The 18,194-nt window shown below is 32.3% G+C and overlaps 1 protein-coding gene across 2 annotated transcripts; it reads left to right on the top strand.

The window, feature by feature from the left end:
- The first annotated feature begins 2,353 nt into the window (after positions 1 to 2,353).
- Positions 2,354 to 14,545, top strand: LOC139524691 (lachesin-like). Of its 2 annotated transcripts, XM_071319692.1 has the most exons (8): positions 2,354 to 2,534; positions 4,081 to 4,190; positions 5,466 to 5,724; positions 6,009 to 6,166; positions 7,465 to 7,666; positions 8,749 to 8,982; positions 10,086 to 14,054; positions 14,235 to 14,545. In XM_071319692.1, exons 1-7 carry the CDS (start codon positions 2,486 to 2,488, stop codon positions 10,220 to 10,222), a joined length of 1,149 nt encoding a protein of 382 aa, XP_071175793.1. In that variant the 5' UTR covers positions 2,354 to 2,485; the 3' UTR covers positions 10,223 to 14,054; positions 14,235 to 14,545. The 2 variants fall into 2 exon arrangements, with proteins under 2 accessions (XP_071175793.1, XP_071175794.1); XM_071319693.1 differs by lacking the exon at positions 14,235 to 14,545 and having other exon boundaries at positions 2,358 to 2,534; positions 8,749 to 9,753; positions 9,804 to 10,274.
- Positions 14,546 to 18,194: the final 3,649 nt, after the last annotated feature.

The following is an 18,194-nucleotide window of genomic DNA, read 5'->3' as shown; positions in this document are numbered from 1 at the left end:
ACCACAATATAAATTATATAATATAATACACATATATGTAACCGGAGAGCACGTATCTACTCTACAAATTCATATCGTCAGTCACCACCGGGATTCGAACCCCGGTCGTCTGCGTGACTGTCAGTGCGATAACCCACTGAGCCAAAGAATCGATTCCCTAGCTCAACAAATGGAAGTTTTTAACGACCTTGACTTCCCTAGCTCAGTTGATTAAGACTGGCTTTATATGTTCTACCTGTACGGAGGGGAAGCAACCCCGCTACACTATTCCCCCACCACAAGAGTCATCATATCTTCATATATGACTCTTATAACAACACAAACCCTGGCTATACTCCAGATAACCATCGTGGAGTTTTTAGTCGGGCGTCAAATGTAACCGGAGAGCACGTATCTACTCTTCAAATTCATATTTTTTTTTATAAAATACGAACCCCGGTCGTCTGCGTGACAGTCAGTGCGTTATCCCACTGAGCCAAAGAATCGATTCCCTAGCTCAGTTGACTAAGACTGGCTTTATATGTTCTACCTGTACTGAGGGGAAGAAACCCCGCTACATATATATCCGAGCACCGACCTCACCTTCCATATGATATTTTCCGAACTTTATCACGGATGCACTCCTACCATGGCTATCACATGGCAAACTATTTTATCTACTGTGCGGGTCATCCGAATATTGCCTATGTGTTGGTCCGATTCGGCTGCACTGTTACTGATATGCTCTCACAGAACTTTTCATTGTTACCCAACAAGTAATGTTGCTCATTATATATATGGTATATACATTTAGAAGCCATTTACTTAAAACCAGCATTTGTTGAAACCGAGGGGGTGATTCAATGTATGTTTTTTCTGCATTTCTTAACTTCTATCCTGAATGAGAGGATCCTGTCGTTCCTCTCTACCTTAGGAAAAAATAAATCCAATGCACGACTTAAACTGTATAAGAGATCTTTTATTTGGCTATCACGACCAGAGTTGCGGACTCCAACGTTGTCTTAACAAATTAATTTCCTCTGTATTAGATGGAAATTACAAAAAAAAAACTTTAAAAATTAAAGCAAGTTATTGATTTTTAGCACAGGCAAAACAGTTTTAAACATATTTTTTTAAAAACAAAAAATCATTATGGGAAGATAAAAATCGTAAATATGCCGCAGATGATCTCTTAACAGCTATAGCTGACCGTACGGCCTCTAACAATGAGCAAAGTCATGATACCGCACAGTTTATAGCTAAAAAATGGCCCTCTTTTTCTGTTAAAGATAGATTTAATAACTTCCAAGAGGTACCACTGAAAACCTCTTTTTTTAGTCTAATTAAACCTGTTTTGACATAAAGTAGTGAACTATGAGGGCCCTCATGGGGTTTTTGATTATGTGATTACTTAGCCGTTTTTTTAATGATTATTTGATTATTAAGCCAAATATTTCATGATTATTTGATTACCTAGGACTGTATTTTTAGTTTATGATTATTTGATTACTAAAGATAAGCAAATATTTAATGATTATGTGATTATATTGGCAAAAAAATGGTGATTATGTGATTACTAGGACCCCCCCCATGAGGGGCCTCAACTATGGTTATCAGATTATAACATAAATGTAAATCAGTAATTTTGACAATCTACTAATTGATAAATTACAACAACACAAGACGTTGAAATCTATCCTTGGGGTCAAAAGACAGTCATCACATATGAGAATAAGTGCCGGATTCCGTCTCTGGGATCATTTCTTCTGGACTGGATTCTTTAAAAGAATGTTATAAGCCCACTAATATAAACTAATTAACAGGTCCATTTATATATGTTTTACGTATTGACTGACGGAAAGTCCTTAACGGGCTTATATTTCAAAAATATGTATGTATGTAAAAAGTGTGAGTTTGAAAATTATATTAACTCGATTTTTCTTTTTTTGAAATTGATATTGACTCGCACTATTTTTAGTAATATATGGAGTCAATTTCATTTCTAAAAATCATGATTAACGTCGAGTCCAAATGCCAAGTTAAAATAGTGAAAATTACAAAATATATAATTGGAAAATATGTGACTAAATAAATTAATGAGAAATAAGGAAATAATCTATTAATTTATACAGAGACATATAATACCAGAGACATGCATATAAAATGGTTCTGATTTATATAAATATTATATGTTTTTTTTTCTACAGACAATTTAGTTTTCTGTGCTTTTTATTACGCATGCCGAGCAATAGTTCTATAGTGATACATTCTGGTTTCGTGACTGTTTACGACAATTTGAAAACAGTATTGGTGTATTTGATAATGATGTCACCAGATTGATTCATAAATGGGTCATTCGTTTACCTGTTTAAACAATTACCTGTGTAGATCACGTGACCAAATAAGCGACATTTTGAACCAAAGTGTGTTTACCTGTGGCACGAAAAAGGAAATAGCTTGAGATTGAAAGTTACTGAATTTGATGTGATCGAAAAGTTTATTAGAAATGATAAATGTGTTAACTACCGTCGTTCTTTCGTCAATATTTTGCTCAGGTTAGTTTTTCAAATACATTTTTCAAATTCCTGAAACAGCGTGACGATACCAAAAGTGTCCAAATTAAGAACAAAACAGAAGAGATCTCTCTCACCCAAAAGTCCTATCCATATGGTTTATAACCTAAATCTGTGATCAGTAGATATATCTATAAATATATATATGTTTCTGTTTGGACCAATAAAATATTCATGTAATTAATCCTCTGTTATGTAACAACTAGTCACGAATTAATATGCCATTATAAATAATGTTTTATATGGATGTATCAAGTAATTAAAGGCATATTTTCTCATTTTTTTTTTGGGGGGGGGGGGGGGGGGAATTCATTTCGAGTACACAATTTGATCTTCTAATAGATTCTAATTAACTGTCTATTATCAGTTACTTTGTCCGTCTTTTTGTTTTGTTTGGTTATATTCAGTTTCATGAGAAAACCGATGTTTTTTTATCGAATAATCAGGATAAAAGGTTGAATTTGGAATAGGAAATATTAAGAAAACCAGAAAAAATTTAGTAAGTGTTAAATAAATGTTGGATATTGTTTTTATGTTTCTACTTTTACCACTAAGTGACCACCATCACTTAGGTTGACTATCCTGTCATTGTTTGGTGTGCGCTTGCTGCTGCACATACTTCACAAGTCCAAAATGATTTATACAGAAATGAAAAATGTGTGCTGTACTCACCATATATGCATGTACATTGTGCAAATAAAAACATGGGACTTGAAATTTAATGTGTATGTAGTAGTCTCAAAAATGAGTCGGGACTTTCTGCAGCATTTACCTGAGGCAGATGATGGAAGTTTTTAATGACCTCGACTGGCTATACAATCTCTTATGGTCATTGATTAGAAGGACTTTTCCTGTTGCAGGTCTTGCAAGATGGTATTTGAAAAGAGTGGACATTTCAATATGTCTTGATATAAATCTGTCTGGTGGAATCAATTTGGTCGCCAGCATCAATCTTTACCCTCATTCGAAACTTTGTAAAAGAGGTTTACAGGTAGTCAAGCGGTCTTTCTTCTCTTCTCTTCTGTTGGTCATCGTAGTTTTTGTAGCATATACGTTACATAATGTTTCATACATATTATTTACTACCCTTGAGGTAGAGAAATTTTAAGAACTCAAAGTACTCTGCCTGTGCAATAAAAATATACATGCCATAACATGTTTAAACCCCTCTGCATTATTTAAGTATGTGCCTGTCCCAAGTCAGGAGCCTGTAATTCAGTGGTTGTCGTTCGTTTATGTGTTACATATTTGTTTTTCATTTATTTTTTTATATAAATAAGGCCGTTAGTTTTCTCGTTTGAATTGTATTACATTGTCTTATCGGGGCTTTTATAGCTGACTATGCGGTATGGGCTTTGCTCATTGTTGAAGGCCGTACGGTGACCTATAGTTGTTAATGTCTGTGTCATTTTGGTCTCTTGTGGACAGTTGTCTCATTGTCAATCATACCACATCTTCTTTTTTTTTTTTTATACATGATGACATTAATGTACTTAATTAGATCATACCATTGATTTATATTTTTCAGTTTTTGCTGCAAGACCAGAAATAGTAGATGATATTTTACCAGAGGTTAAAAAACAAGGTCAAACAGCATACCTGAATTGTTCTGTCATAAATTTACAGTCTCCTGCACAGGTACAAATATATATATATAATCTCCTAGCAAGAGGACAAAACTTATCACTAAAATAAAAATGGGGTTTCTGTTTAGATGCTGATCTTTGTTTTGGTCAGTTGGTAGACAAATAACTAAAAAACGAAGCTTTTACAAGGTTACAACAACTGTGAAAACTGTCTGTCCTTTTGTCATGTTTGTAGTGCTTGTTTAAAATGACAAAAATATAAAGGAAGGACATTCTGATGTAGGTTTGGTATTGCAATACATGTATTTTTTAGTTCTTTACTATACAGGTTGTATTTATCTCAATGTTCAAGACATTGACCTGTAATCGTCTTTGTCCTTTGGTCATTCATGAATACTAATTATCTTATTTGCAATCATTTTATGTAACCACATTTCCTTATTCAATATAAAAATGAGGAGATGTGGTATGATTGCAAATTTAAACGAGACAGCCTTTAACAATGAGAAAAATACATACTGTATGAATGAATGTAAAAGGCCCCACTATTAGAAATATGAAACAATTGAATTGAGAAAGCTAACTTTAGCCGAATTTATAAAGAAACAATTTATGAAGAACAGAAATATCATGACATGAACCAACCACTGAACAACAGTTAGGCTCTTGACAAGCATACATTGTAACCAGCCTAATCTGACACCTGAGTATTCAAACAACCTGCTTTAACGGACACATGCAATCATCCTAATCTGACACCTGAGTATTCAAACAACCTGCTTTAACGGACACATGCAATCATCCTAATCTGACACCTGAGTATTCAAACAACCTGCTTTAACGGACACATGCAATCATCCTAATCTGACACCTGAGTATTCAAACAACCTGCTTTAACGGACACATGCAATCATCCTAACCGGACACCTGAGTATTCAAACAATCTGCTTTAACGGACACATGCAATCATCCTAATCTGACACCTGAGTATTCAAACAACCTGCTTTAACAGACACATGCAATCATCCTAATCTGACACCTGAGTATTCAAACAACCTGCTTTAACGGACACATGCAATCATCCTAATCTGACACCTGAGTATTCAAACAACCTGCTTTAACAATCATCCTAATCTGACACCTGAGTATTCAAACAACCTGCTTTAACAGACACATGCAATCAGCCTATTATAAGGGCCTAAATATTATTGTTGGAGAGATTGATCATTTAATTTAAAACTACTGAATAATTTTGATATTGACATTAAAATGCATTTTAATTGATTTTACCTTATGTTTTAAAAGTATTGCTTTATGTTTTAAACAGTTACAATGGATTAAAAAGACCACACCAACTGGTGACCCTTTACACATTTCCTCAGATGAAACTGTTCGTATTAACGATTTTGTTGAAGGCAGAAGGAAATATGATGTGGTGAAATACGGAAATACCAATCGTTTAATGTACCAACTGATTGTCCGATCATTAACAGAGACAGATGCAGGGAATTATACATGTCAGATCTATCTACCAAATCAGAATTACAAAGAGTGGCCACAAAAGTTGGGTGTTTTAACTGTGCAAAGTAAGCTATTACAAGTGTTCAAGGTTTATCATGACATTGTTTGACATAATTTAACACATGTAGTGATACATTATGACATACACACATACACTTTGTAGACTAATCAATTGTAATTTTTTTGTCAGTTATGTTATACATGTACCGGTAATGTATGAAGATGTGGTGCAGGTATGATTGGCAATGAGACAACTGTATAATAGAGTCCAATTGAAGTAAATTCAATGTTTTTATAATAGAAAAATAATAGAAAATAGTCTAGGGAGAATGTTGAATATATTTTCCAGTTGCTCCTACTATAAAAGCTGATAGTGCTGCCAGTATAACTGTACAGGAAAATCAAAATATCACGCTGACATGTGAAGCTAATGGTAATCCTGCACCGAATATTACATGGAAAAGAGGAGATGGATTCCCCCTCCCTAATGGTGGATTCCAGCAAAGGGTAAGGCAAAATAAAAACATGATTGCTTCTCAAGCCAACTGCTTTTACTTTTATCCATTTGTATGTCCATCTGTCCATTCATACCTCCCAAAATTAGTTTCTGTTTGCCTCAACCAAATGTTATGAAACTTATACACAATGTTCATTACCACATAACACAGGTCAAGTTTGAATTTTGGGGCATCACCTTTACCATTCTAGAGTTATGTCCCTTTACAAATGGAAAATTGCTGGATTTTTTTTGTTTCTGTTCTCTTACTCTTGTATTATATGAAACTTATACACAATGCTCATTACTACAAAGCACAGATCAAGTTTGAATTTTTGTGGCATCACGTTAACTATTCTAGAGTTATGCCCCTTTACAAATGGAAAAAATGCCGAATTTTCATTTCTGTTCTCCAAATGTAACTTGCTTCACCCAAATGTTATGAAACTTGTACACAATGCGTTACCACAAATAAAGATAGAGTTTGAATATTAGTGGCGTCACTTTTACAGTTCAAGAGTTATGCCCCTTTTCAAAAGGAGAAATTGCTCAATTTTTGTTTCTGTTCTCTAACTTTAGTTTCTTTAGTTTGCCTCAACCAAATACAATGTATTGTGAAACTTATACACAATGCTTATTACCACAAAACACAAATCAAGTATGAATTTTGGTAGCATCATTTTGTAGGTAAAGATTGCATGAAATGCAATCAAAACTGTATGATATTGACTTGATGTTAAATCTTCCAACTCTGAAGGCTTATCACTACCTTTTTGATAGACAAAATTTAATGCATGGATCATAAAATTCTATATAGCCTATCTGAACTTTTCCAGAAATTTATCAATTTAATATATGCTCAGATGTTCTAGTCATAAAATAATGTTATACTTGTCAAGAGAATAACATAACTTTTGCAATCTGTTCTGAAAATATGAATGATGTCATTGTTAAAGTCATCTTATAGAAATGGACTTATCTTCCTTTGTCCAAAATTAAAGTTGAATTAGCTACAAAAAACAATGCTTTATACATATTTAATTTTACTTCCCACTGATAAATTATAAGCGAAAGCCCCAATGGGTGACTAAATGATTTATTTAGGGGGGAGGATTTAAAATGAATAACTTGGCCTTGTAAAAACTTTGCACAAAACGGTATGATAATGAGTATTCTGCAACACAAAGAGCAGGATATACCAATGTGTACAACATTGCAAATAAATTTTTGTAAGAAACGAATGAAAATAGATGACCAATCTAGAAACTGTTAATGAATGCATCAAACTAACATTATAAATGTATTACAGGGTGGTGTTTACAAGGTTTACCAAATCAATGCCACAGATCGTGGACAGTTTATTTGTATTGCTGATAACAATGTTAAACCACCAGCATCTTATACAGTACAGCTTGAAGTCAGGTTTGCTCCCTACTGTACGGCTGTTCAGGATACCGTAGGTCAAGCACAAAATCGGAGGTTTCATGCAAAGTTGGAGTGCTTAGTAGCAGGTAAGCTTTTAGAAGTTAATCTACTGTAACTCTTCATTTGACTAATTTTAATAGTAGGGAAAATTATTTATTTTAAGTTTTCTTTTGAGAGACCAGAAACCCGAAGTTGACAATTATCTCCCTTATTTCAGTCAAAAATATAAAGAAACATTAATTTATGGAATCAGTATGAAGAAACCTATGCTTGGACACCAAAAGTAAACAGAAAGTAACTTCTCATCAATAATTTATAAAATTGATGACGAAAGACCTTGTTTTCTGAACAATTGTTTTTTATTCCACAGCGACAATTTAATTACAACCATTAAAGGAAGGTTGGGATTGACTTTGTGGGTCCCAACAGTTTAGGTATTACATGTAAGGGCCAAAAAGGGGCACAAATAAGCATTTTTCTTGATTTTCGCACAATAACTTTAGTATAAATAAATAGAAATCTATGAAATTTCAACAAAAGGATTATGACCACAAAAGGAAGGTTGGGATTGATTTTGGGAGTTTTGGTCCCAAAAGTTTAGGAATTATGGGCAAAAAGGGTCAAACTTTGTTTGATTTTGTGAAAAATTGAATTATCATGGTTCTTTAATATGCTGAATCTAACTATGGATTTAGATTCTAAATTTTTGGTCCCGTTTTCAAATGGGTATACATTAAGGTCCAAAGGGTCCAAAATTAAACTTAGTTTGATTTGAACAAAAAATGAATTCTTGGGGTTCCTTGATATGCTGAATCTAAACATGTTCTTAGATTTTTTATTATGGGCCCAGTTTTCAAGTTGGTCTAGATCGGGGTTTTTGGATATTTGACCATAATAGGTAATTGTCCAACTTAATTTTTTTGATTTCTTAGACCACATTCATTCTGTGTCAACTATTTAATCACAATCCAAATTCTGAGCTGTATCAAGCTTGAATTTTGTGTACATACTATCCTCAACTGTTCAGGGTTCAACCTCTACGGTCGTATCAAGCTGTGCCCTGTAGAGCATCTGGTTGATTTTTAATTGAATTTCTACATATTGTGATCAGGTATTTGAAGGATAATATGTAATTATGATTAATGTATGTGTATTTTGTTATACTCAGCTAATCCTAGATCAGAAGTTATATGGTATAAAGAAAACAAAGCAACACAAGAAAAAGAACAAATTCAGGACAATGACAAATACAAATTAGAACAACAAGATGATCAGAGATTGAAAGCTGATGAAAAATGGTACACTCTTGAAATAAAAAATGTACAAGGAAATGATTATGGAGATTATTATTGTACAGGGAAAAATGAACACGGAGAAAATCAAGCTAAATTTCAACTTTTTGGTATGTATATTATATGTATCATAAGCTGTCATGTTGTCATAGTTCTGCTCTAGGTCATTACCTAGGAAATATTGAGTGTGTGTGCTGTGTGCATCATAGATATTTGTTATGCATAATATTAAATATGAAAATAGTGTAGAGGACAAAAGTCAATTTGTTTTGGTGATGTTTGTCAATGAGTTGTTGTTGTTGTCACCATTTACATACAGGGTAAGGGTAACATGACTATCTATGTCGTTGCTGTCACCATTTACATACAGGGTAAGGGTAACATGACTATCTATGTTGTTGTTGTCACCATTTACATACAGGGTAAGGGTAACATGACTATCTATGTTGTTGTTGCCACCATTTACATACATGGTAAGGGTAACATGACTATCTATGTTGTTGTTGTCACCATGTACATACAGGGTAAGGGTAACATGACTATCTATGTTGTTGTTGTCACCATTTACATACATGGTAAGGGTAACATGACTATCTATGTTGTTGTTGTCACCATGTACATACAGGGTGAGGGTAATATGACTATCTATGTTGTTGTTGTCACCATTTACATACAGGGTAAGGGTAACATGACTATCTATGTTGTTGTTGCCACCATTTACATACATGGTAAGGGTAACATGACTATCTATGTTGTTGTTGCCACCATTTACATACAGGGTAAGGGTAACATGACTATCTATGTTGTTGTTGTCACCATTTACATACAGGGTAAGGGTAACATGACTATCTATGTTGTTGTTGCCACCATTTACATACATGGTGAGGGTAATATGACTATCTATGTTGTTGTTGTCACCATTTACATACAGGGTAAGGGTAATATGACTATCTATGTTATGTTTACAAAGGCTGTTTGAAATCTGTCTTTTTTTTTATAATCGTTAGAAGTCTTCATATTTTTTGTGTAAGAAACTTATAACTAGCCCATGATGACGACAAATTGTATCTCTATTGATCTATTCATTTAATTTGAATTAACTTTATATAAAGAGGAGCACACATCTTGCAAATTTTGATGTGTCACATTTATTTATTTGATATTAAAATTATTTTGATACAGCTTTGAACTTGTTTTTAAATTTACATTATAGAAACTATGGAATGTCAAGGACAGAACTGTCCATCTGTTGGAGCAGGGAAGGCACCATCAACTTACCAAGTTTCCATGGTTACATTTATGATTGGACTCATCATTAGCTTCAGTATCAATAAGTGCTTACAAAGGTGAAATTTTGTTGGAGACATACTTCATTAAACATTCCATGTAAAATGGAAAAAAACCCAAGTGTGATAATAACCCAATGTTAAAAAGCAATTTAATTTTCTTGTAAATAATAACATTGAAGTATATTTACACATGTATATATTCATCAAGTTTGTGCCATATATTATTTTTGCAGTTATCTCCTTTGATTATTGATTAATCTATAAAGAACCAGTACTATTTTTGACAACATAATAAAAAAAGCCCAAAATTTATGAAAGATATTTGTAAAACACCTCTGGTAAAATTTGACTCTTTCTTTCAGACTTCATGAACACGATAAAATAAGTATTTTTGGGGTTTTTTCTCACTATGTAAAGTAATGCCCATTTGCACTTGCTGCAGTAGTTTCCATTTCTTTAAAATAGGAGTTTTTAATTGGCTGCCATATTAAAATACAAACTGGCAGATGTTTATTATTTGACTAACCAAATTAGCACATCATAAGTACAAGCTGATGGAAGATTTGAATGAATTAAACCAAACTTCTATGTCATTTGGTCTATGGTTGAGAGTTGTCTCATTGGCAATCATACCACATCTTCTTATTTTCATATTAAACAAATGAAAACAATATTTGTTAGTCTACCAGTCTATAAAACAAGATTTATGAAAAAATGTTTACTCATTACTCTCTAAAATGGTTACCAAGGGAAATAACTTTAAATTACAACAATAATGAAAGGTATCTATTATCTTGTTTATGGATGTTTATGTTGACTTGAAATTAAAACTCGCATTAATACAAAAAGTGGGAAAATATATATAGATCTTTGTTCTTATTTTAAGATATAAATGCATTTGATACACAAACTGTTGAAAACAGAAGCTCCATGTTGCTCCTAAGAAATTTATTAAAATCAATGAAATTTTTTTGCAAAAAAAAAGGAAGAAATAACAAAAATTAAGGGCATACTATTGTGATGCAATGGTTCTAAAAAAATCTGAGATGTTTAACATATTGTCAATGAAATTTTTCTATCCTTAAATATTTAAAAAAAAAAAAACTGCATTATATGTATGAAAATGTTTTATGTTCATAATTTAATGAATTACATTTGTACTACATTTTATTGATTAATTTGTTATCATATACATTTTTATACTTTTCATGTAATATTTTTGTATATTTGTATACTATGTAATATATGTACAGATTTACTGTAATCATTTTATATTTATTATTATGTATTTGTAATTATTGTGAAGACACAAACTTCTGAAATAATTTTTTGAATCTCTAAGCTCTACTTGTTCTATCAGTCTTACATATATATATATATTTGAATTTTGAAATTAATGTATTTGTGTCTTTTTCATGTGTTACTTTTTATCAATTTACTTAACGCATAATATACAGTTTTCCAATTGAGATTTGTTTATTAAAAGACCCTTTATCCTGTATCTCTACATGTTTTAATGAAATATTACCTGACATGATTTGAAATATCCTTTATTTTGAGGGAAATAATATTCAAAAGAAAGACTAAATACCTCATATATAGTTGATAAAAAGTTTGCTCACCCTGTATCTTGTTATATGATAATTGTGTTTATTTCAAGTTACCCTTATTGAGTATCAATTCCACTAGGTCAGTTATGTATAAAGTGTAGGTTAGATGTCGTTGTAATATATATAGTCGACTCTGGTAATGTTGAATCACTTGGGAGTAGACAATCATTGTACTATATACAGTCAACTCTCGTAATATTGAATCACTTTGAACCAAAGAAACAAATTTGAATCAAGCAAAAATTAGATTTATAAAGTATTAAATATGTATACTTATTACTTTTTGGTCCAAACACTCTGTTCGAGTTACCAGAATTTTTTCTTAAATGTGTTTGTAATACACTTGATTGACTATATCCCTTATCTGTTTTTGTTTTTAACTGATCATTTCTAACAACTCATGTTCTTGTGCAACTTGCGTCATATACTTGATGAACAGGTCGGCATTTGTTTTGTGCCACCTTTTTACCTTTCTGAATGCTATAATGTTTCTGGTACTATTCAAGAGGGAAAAATCCTATTTGAGCAATATTTACTTAGGTGAGATTAGGTTAAAATTTAAAAATTAAGAAATTTAAATTGATACTTTAAGCTGGTAGAGTATCAATTAAGGATAAAGATAAGCTAAAAATATTGATAGGTCATGGACCTCCTTTTCGAGATATTTGAGATTTAAAATATGTTGGGAAAAGGCTGACTCGGACTTTTACCTTATATTTGCATAGGTATTATTTGGGTCTCAAAATAAAAGAAAGAAAATCAAGAATCTTCTAAAATTTTGGCAAACAACCTTTCATGATCTATTCATTCTTATATGAAAAAATAAATGGGTGTTATGGGGGAAAATATTTTACATTGAATTGTATGGAAAAACACCAAGGGGGTCCGAACATTTAACACCAATTCCAAAACCTCACCTAAGTACATCCTTAAAGAGAAAGTGAGGTTTTGAAAATGATTTCATTAGGTAGAATATTTGTAAATATTATTGATTTTTGGAGTTTCCAACATAAATAGGGACTTTGCATGATTTCTTTTCAGAAAAGAAGTGAGAATTACATACATGTTAAAACTCACAACATCTATGAAAATGTGTTTGTTGTTACAAAAAAACTTGAACATAAACTTGTGATCAAGATTTTCACATTTAAATTTTCTTTGTTAATCAATTAGAAGATGGGAAATTAAATTTCTCATAAATTTTGATTTTAAAGTGTATTCAAGAAGTCTAGCAGATACCCAGATTCATGAATATTTATTTAGAAGAAATTTATTGATACATGAAAGAGAGTATTTCTGCTTTCTTTAATTTTGTTTTTGTTTACTTCATTCAATGTTATACTCTTTCACAATTATACTCAAGGAGTGAAAGAACTGCATATGGTTTGAACCTGAATACAAGGGATACATAATTTATAATGAACAATTTTATGGTCAGAATTTAGGATTTTACATGAATTTTATGATTTGGATTGTATTTCATATTCCTTAAACAAAAGGAGATGTTGTATAATAAATCATTTTGGCATTGTCTGACAAAGAAATAGACGGCTAGAATCTTACTTTTAGATTTAATTATTTTACCAATTCTTTACTGTCAATCAATGACACAATGAATATTAGAATAGTGAAAATACATTTACTTTTGACATTTTTTTTTCACACACTATGAATACCTGCTAACCTTATAACTAAATGAATTCAAGAAGCACTGTTGATGGCATTTAATGATACATGTATTTGCGTTATTTTTAAGCAGTTTCTTCTAATTAGAGATATTTTTTGTTGTTTTTAATTGTTCTAATTTTAGTATTTTTGTAATCAATTGGAATAAGTTGAAATAGAGTTGTATTGTACAAACCAGGTTTACAATTAGGTATTGTAGATATAATCTTTTGTGCTATTGATGATTAATGATGACATTACAAATCTGACAGTAACCTATTGTTGCCATAAATTATATCTATGCATCTTGCACATCTGAATCAAAAGGCAAATGTTATTTATTTAAAAAAAAATTCAGTTTATTTAAAAAAAAAAGTTGTGATTGCTTTGTTTCAGGAAACTTACCTTTCAATAAATTTGAACTATTATTTATCTCAATCTTATTAAGGATGCTTTGTTTAAAAAGTATCTCAGATTTTTCTAAAGAATCCTAGTTTCAAACTTTGTACCTAAATACCTTTGTGTTTTGATTATCAGTAAGAATATTTTTCATATTAATCTCACCACTATTTGACATAGCCAGGACTGTCAATAAAGGAGGAAAAAAAACAACATTCTGTAAACCAACTTATTTTCGCGGATACTTTATTTCGCGCCTTTTAAAATTCGCGATTTTCTTATTTACTTGATGTAGATTAATAACGAATTACTTATTCGCGACGATTTATATTCACGTTATTTTTCTCCTCGCGAAAGTCGTGAAAAATAAATCGCTCGCGAAAATAAGTTGGTTTACAGTATCTTGTAACATCCATAATGGTATAAAACTATGAAATTGTGATTTCTAAAAATACTGGTTGATTAATTGAAATTAACTGAAAGCATGAACTGTCTGAAATTAAAATACTAAACATTTTAGGTTTTACTTTTCTATAGATATTAAGTAAAGCAGGTTCATTTGAACGTCTACTTTATTCTAGAATACTCATTTTCTGAGATTTAGTTATATCAGTCAATTCTCAGTTAGACTATTTAGAATTTATGAATGAGATTGTTTCAATTTATATAAAATTGGTTAATACTATGAAATAAAATTTGTATAATTTGAATTGTGTTGTTTATCACTTCAAAATGGATACTCTGATATAAAAAAAGTAATTGAATGCAAAAGGGATGAAAAGGAAATAAGTATATATAAGCGAATGTACAGGTAAAATTGACATGTTCACCTACATACCCTCTAAGAAGACCATTTAATAAACAAGGATCTCTAGTAAAAAAGTCCTTAGCCAGAATAAATATCCACTTTGATAGATAAAATCGACCACTTTGATAGATAAAATCAACCCATCAACTTGAGGGTAGTTTGTATTGCATCTGCTACCAGGCAAGATTATTGTACATAAATATAGGAAGATGTGGTGTGAGTGCCAATGAGACAACTCTCCATCCAAATAACAATTATAAAAGTAAACCATTATAAGCCAATATACGGCCTTCAACACAGAGCCTTCGCTCACACCAAACAAAAAGCTATAAAGGGCCCGAAATTACTAGTGTAAAACCATTCAAACGGGTAAACCAACGGTCTAATCTATATATAAAACGAGAAACGAGAAACACGTATAATTACATAAACAAACGACAATTACTGTACATCAGATTCAGGTGCAATCATTTGCAGCGGGATTAAACGTTTTAATGGTACCAAACCTTTTCCCTTTTTCTGAAACAATAGCATAACATCACAACATAGAAAACAACACGATAAAATATCAATTGGAAGGCTTAACTCAATCAAAAAACGTAAATGAACACACTATGAACGAATAAATTAGATCTGTGATACCTGTATGTATAATCTCTCTTCCCCAAGCCTGCTCCACTCAACACGGACACTTCTGCATTTCTATGAGATAAGAAAAGTACTGGAATGGCTCACTTCTTGTTAGAAAAAGTAAATACACCAATACAACGAACTCTAATGATAATTCAAAATGGAAATTCTCTTATCAAATAGCAAAACCAAAAGATCAAACACATCAAACGAATGGAAAAAACCCTCATATTCCTGAATTTGTACAGCCATTTCCTTATGTAGAAAATGGTGGATTAAACCTGGCTTTATAGCTAGCTATACACCTCTCACTTGTATGACAGTCGCATGAAAACTTTAATATTGACAACAATAAATGAAAAAAATACAAACATTTTTTTATACAGATTATACTGTCGGTTTCCCCGTTTGAATAGTTTTACACGAGTGATTTTTGGGTCCCTTTAGAGCTTGGTGTTAGGTGTCATTCTAGGCTCTGCATTGAAGACCGTACCTTGACCTGTAATGGTTTTCTTTTATAAATTTTGACTCGGATGGAGAGTTGTCTCATTGGCACATGATTTGTAAAAATGTCAACATTGTGTTACATTCTTAATCACTATTAAAAACAAACAAATATGAAGACAAAAAATGACCACAGCACAACAACAATGGCGGGAGACATAAGTATCGAGCCACACCACTAAAAAAATATAACCAAAAATCGACTAAACAGTAAAAGTTGAAAAAAAATACAAATACAAATATAAGAACACGTAAAAGCCCCCATCACACTAGACCAAGAAGATCCAACTAAAATTATAAAAAAATCAGATCGCGGTGATTGCCGTATGGTCGGCTTGAATATACAATTTTTGTCTCGCTTGACTTAGTCAAAAATCGAGACATATGTATGCTGTTTCCGTCGTCGGCGGCGGCGGCAACAATGTATTAGTTTGTTGTGAACCACAAGTTGTAGGTAAACCATATTTGGTATGCAGTTGTATTAACATTGGTGCACCTCATTTCCATGGAGATACTTTGACCCTGCCCCTTCAGGCATGGTCTATTGTCTTTGAAGCTTTTGCTTATTTTACATGTATTAGTTTGTGATGAGTTCAGTTTATGAGGAACAACTAAGGAAGGTCAACGATATTAGGTTTGCAGTTGTATAAGTGCTAGCATATCTCATTTCCATGGAGATTATTTAGCTCCTCCCCTTCTAATAACTTTGAAAATTTTGCTTAATTAACATGAATTAGTTTGTGATTAGGTCAATTCAAGAGGAACTATAAATGGTAGGCCAATATTAATTGGTATTCAGCTGTTCAGGCATTAGTACATTTCATTTCCATGTAGAATATTTGGCCCTGGCCCCTCCCAGTCATGGTCTATCGACTTTGAAACTTTTGCTTAGTTTACATGTATTAGTTTTTAATTAAATCAGTTTTAGATACAAGTATCTTGTCTTAGGGGTAAATCAAATTGCTTGATTTCTTGATTGACAACATATTTGTTACGTTCAGAGGACGTGTTTTTTAACAGACGGTCGGCATTCCAATGGGAACTAATTGTGCCCCTCCTCTTGCCGACTTGTTTCGATAATATGATGAGGCTGACTTCAATCAGGAACGTCTTAGGAAGAAAGATAAGAAGTTAGGAATATCCTTTAACTTTACTTTCTGCTATATGGATGATAATCTATCACAAAATAATTCAAAATTTGGTTGAAGTCATCTACCCCATCGACCTAGAGATAAAGGATACAACATATACAGTTAAGTCGGCCTCATATCTTGACTTACATCTAGAAATTGACAATGAGGGTCGGTTGAAAACAAAACTTTACGACAAAAGAGATGATTTCAGCTTTCCAATTGTGAACTTTCCATTTCTAAGTAGCAACCTGCAGGTGTATATCTCCCAATTGATACGATATTCCCGTGCTTGTGTTGACTATCATGATTTTTCTTGATAGAGGGTTGCTGCTCACAATGAAGATATTAAACCAAGAGTTCCAAATGATGAAGTTGAAATCATCCCTTCGTAAATTTTACGGACGCCATCACGAGTTGATTGACTGCTATGGACTAACCGTTTCACAGATGATATCGGATATGTTCCTTACGTCGAACAATCCCATTCCCCCAGAGATCACCCCCGAGTTTTTGGTGGTGTTCGTGTTGCTTATTCTTTAGTTTTCTATGTTGTGTCATGTGTACTATTGTTTGTCTGTTTGTTTCTTCATTTTAAGCCATGGCGTTGTCAGTTTATTTCGATGTATGAGTTTGACTGTCACTTTGGTATCTTTCGCCCCTCTTTTAAGATAAACTGCTTACATTTTAAGTCAATGATATTTGGTATGCAAATTTATTGGAATTTGTAATTATCGTTTCCAAGGAGGTTATATAGCTCCAATTCCTCTTAATGGCTCATTGACTTTGAAACTTTTACATAGTTTAGAAGTCAATATTTGTGTTCAGGTTTGTTTAAAAGAATGACTTATAAAAGTCAATGATATTTGGTAAGAAGTTGTATTAGCATTGGCACATCTCATTTACATGGTGATTATTCAGCCATATACCTCTGTCATGGTTCATTGAAAATTTGCCTAACTGATGTAACATGTTAAGTTATACTATTTTAATGCCAACATTTGCATAATCAAAATCCAAAAAAATACAAAAAATCGATACATGTCATATTTGTCACGTTGACACCACGACCTTGCTATGCTCCTGATAAGATCCTGCCCCCATTTCGCTACGACAGTAACATGTTCTAGTTACGGTCTTGTCACGCTGTTTCCAAGGTTAGGTAAATTGATAATTTCAAAATTAAAATCGTCTGCTTTGTCATAGATTCTAATACTCAGGTAACTTTTTATGTCAAATTCGAGGTACAAGTCTAAAAAGGAGGCGGGGGAACCCGTATCTGTTTTT

Source organism: Mytilus edulis, chromosome 5, assembly GCF_963676685.1.
Source record: "Mytilus edulis chromosome 5, xbMytEdul2.2, whole genome shotgun sequence".
Classification (NCBI taxonomy): domain Eukaryota; kingdom Metazoa; phylum Mollusca; class Bivalvia; order Mytilida; family Mytilidae; genus Mytilus; species Mytilus edulis.
The sequence above is the reverse complement of the archived record's forward strand: the minus strand, read 5'-3'. Positions and strand labels throughout refer to the sequence as shown.

What these genes read in the sequence shown, in the direction of transcription:
- LOC139524691 (XM_071319692.1), top strand. Translation starts at nt 2,486, where the DNA reads ATGATAAATGTGTTAACTACCGTCGTTCTTTCGTCAATATTTTGCTCA. An exon ending in GGGTGTTTTAACTGTGCAAA is followed by an intron (nt 5,725 to 6,008) that starts GTAAGCTATTAC and finishes TATATTTTCCAG; the next exon opens with TTGCTCCTACTATAAAAGCT. An exon ending in AGCTAAATTTCAACTTTTTG is followed by an intron (nt 8,983 to 10,085) that starts GTATGTATATTA and finishes TTTACATTATAG; the next exon opens with AAACTATGGAATGTCAAGGA.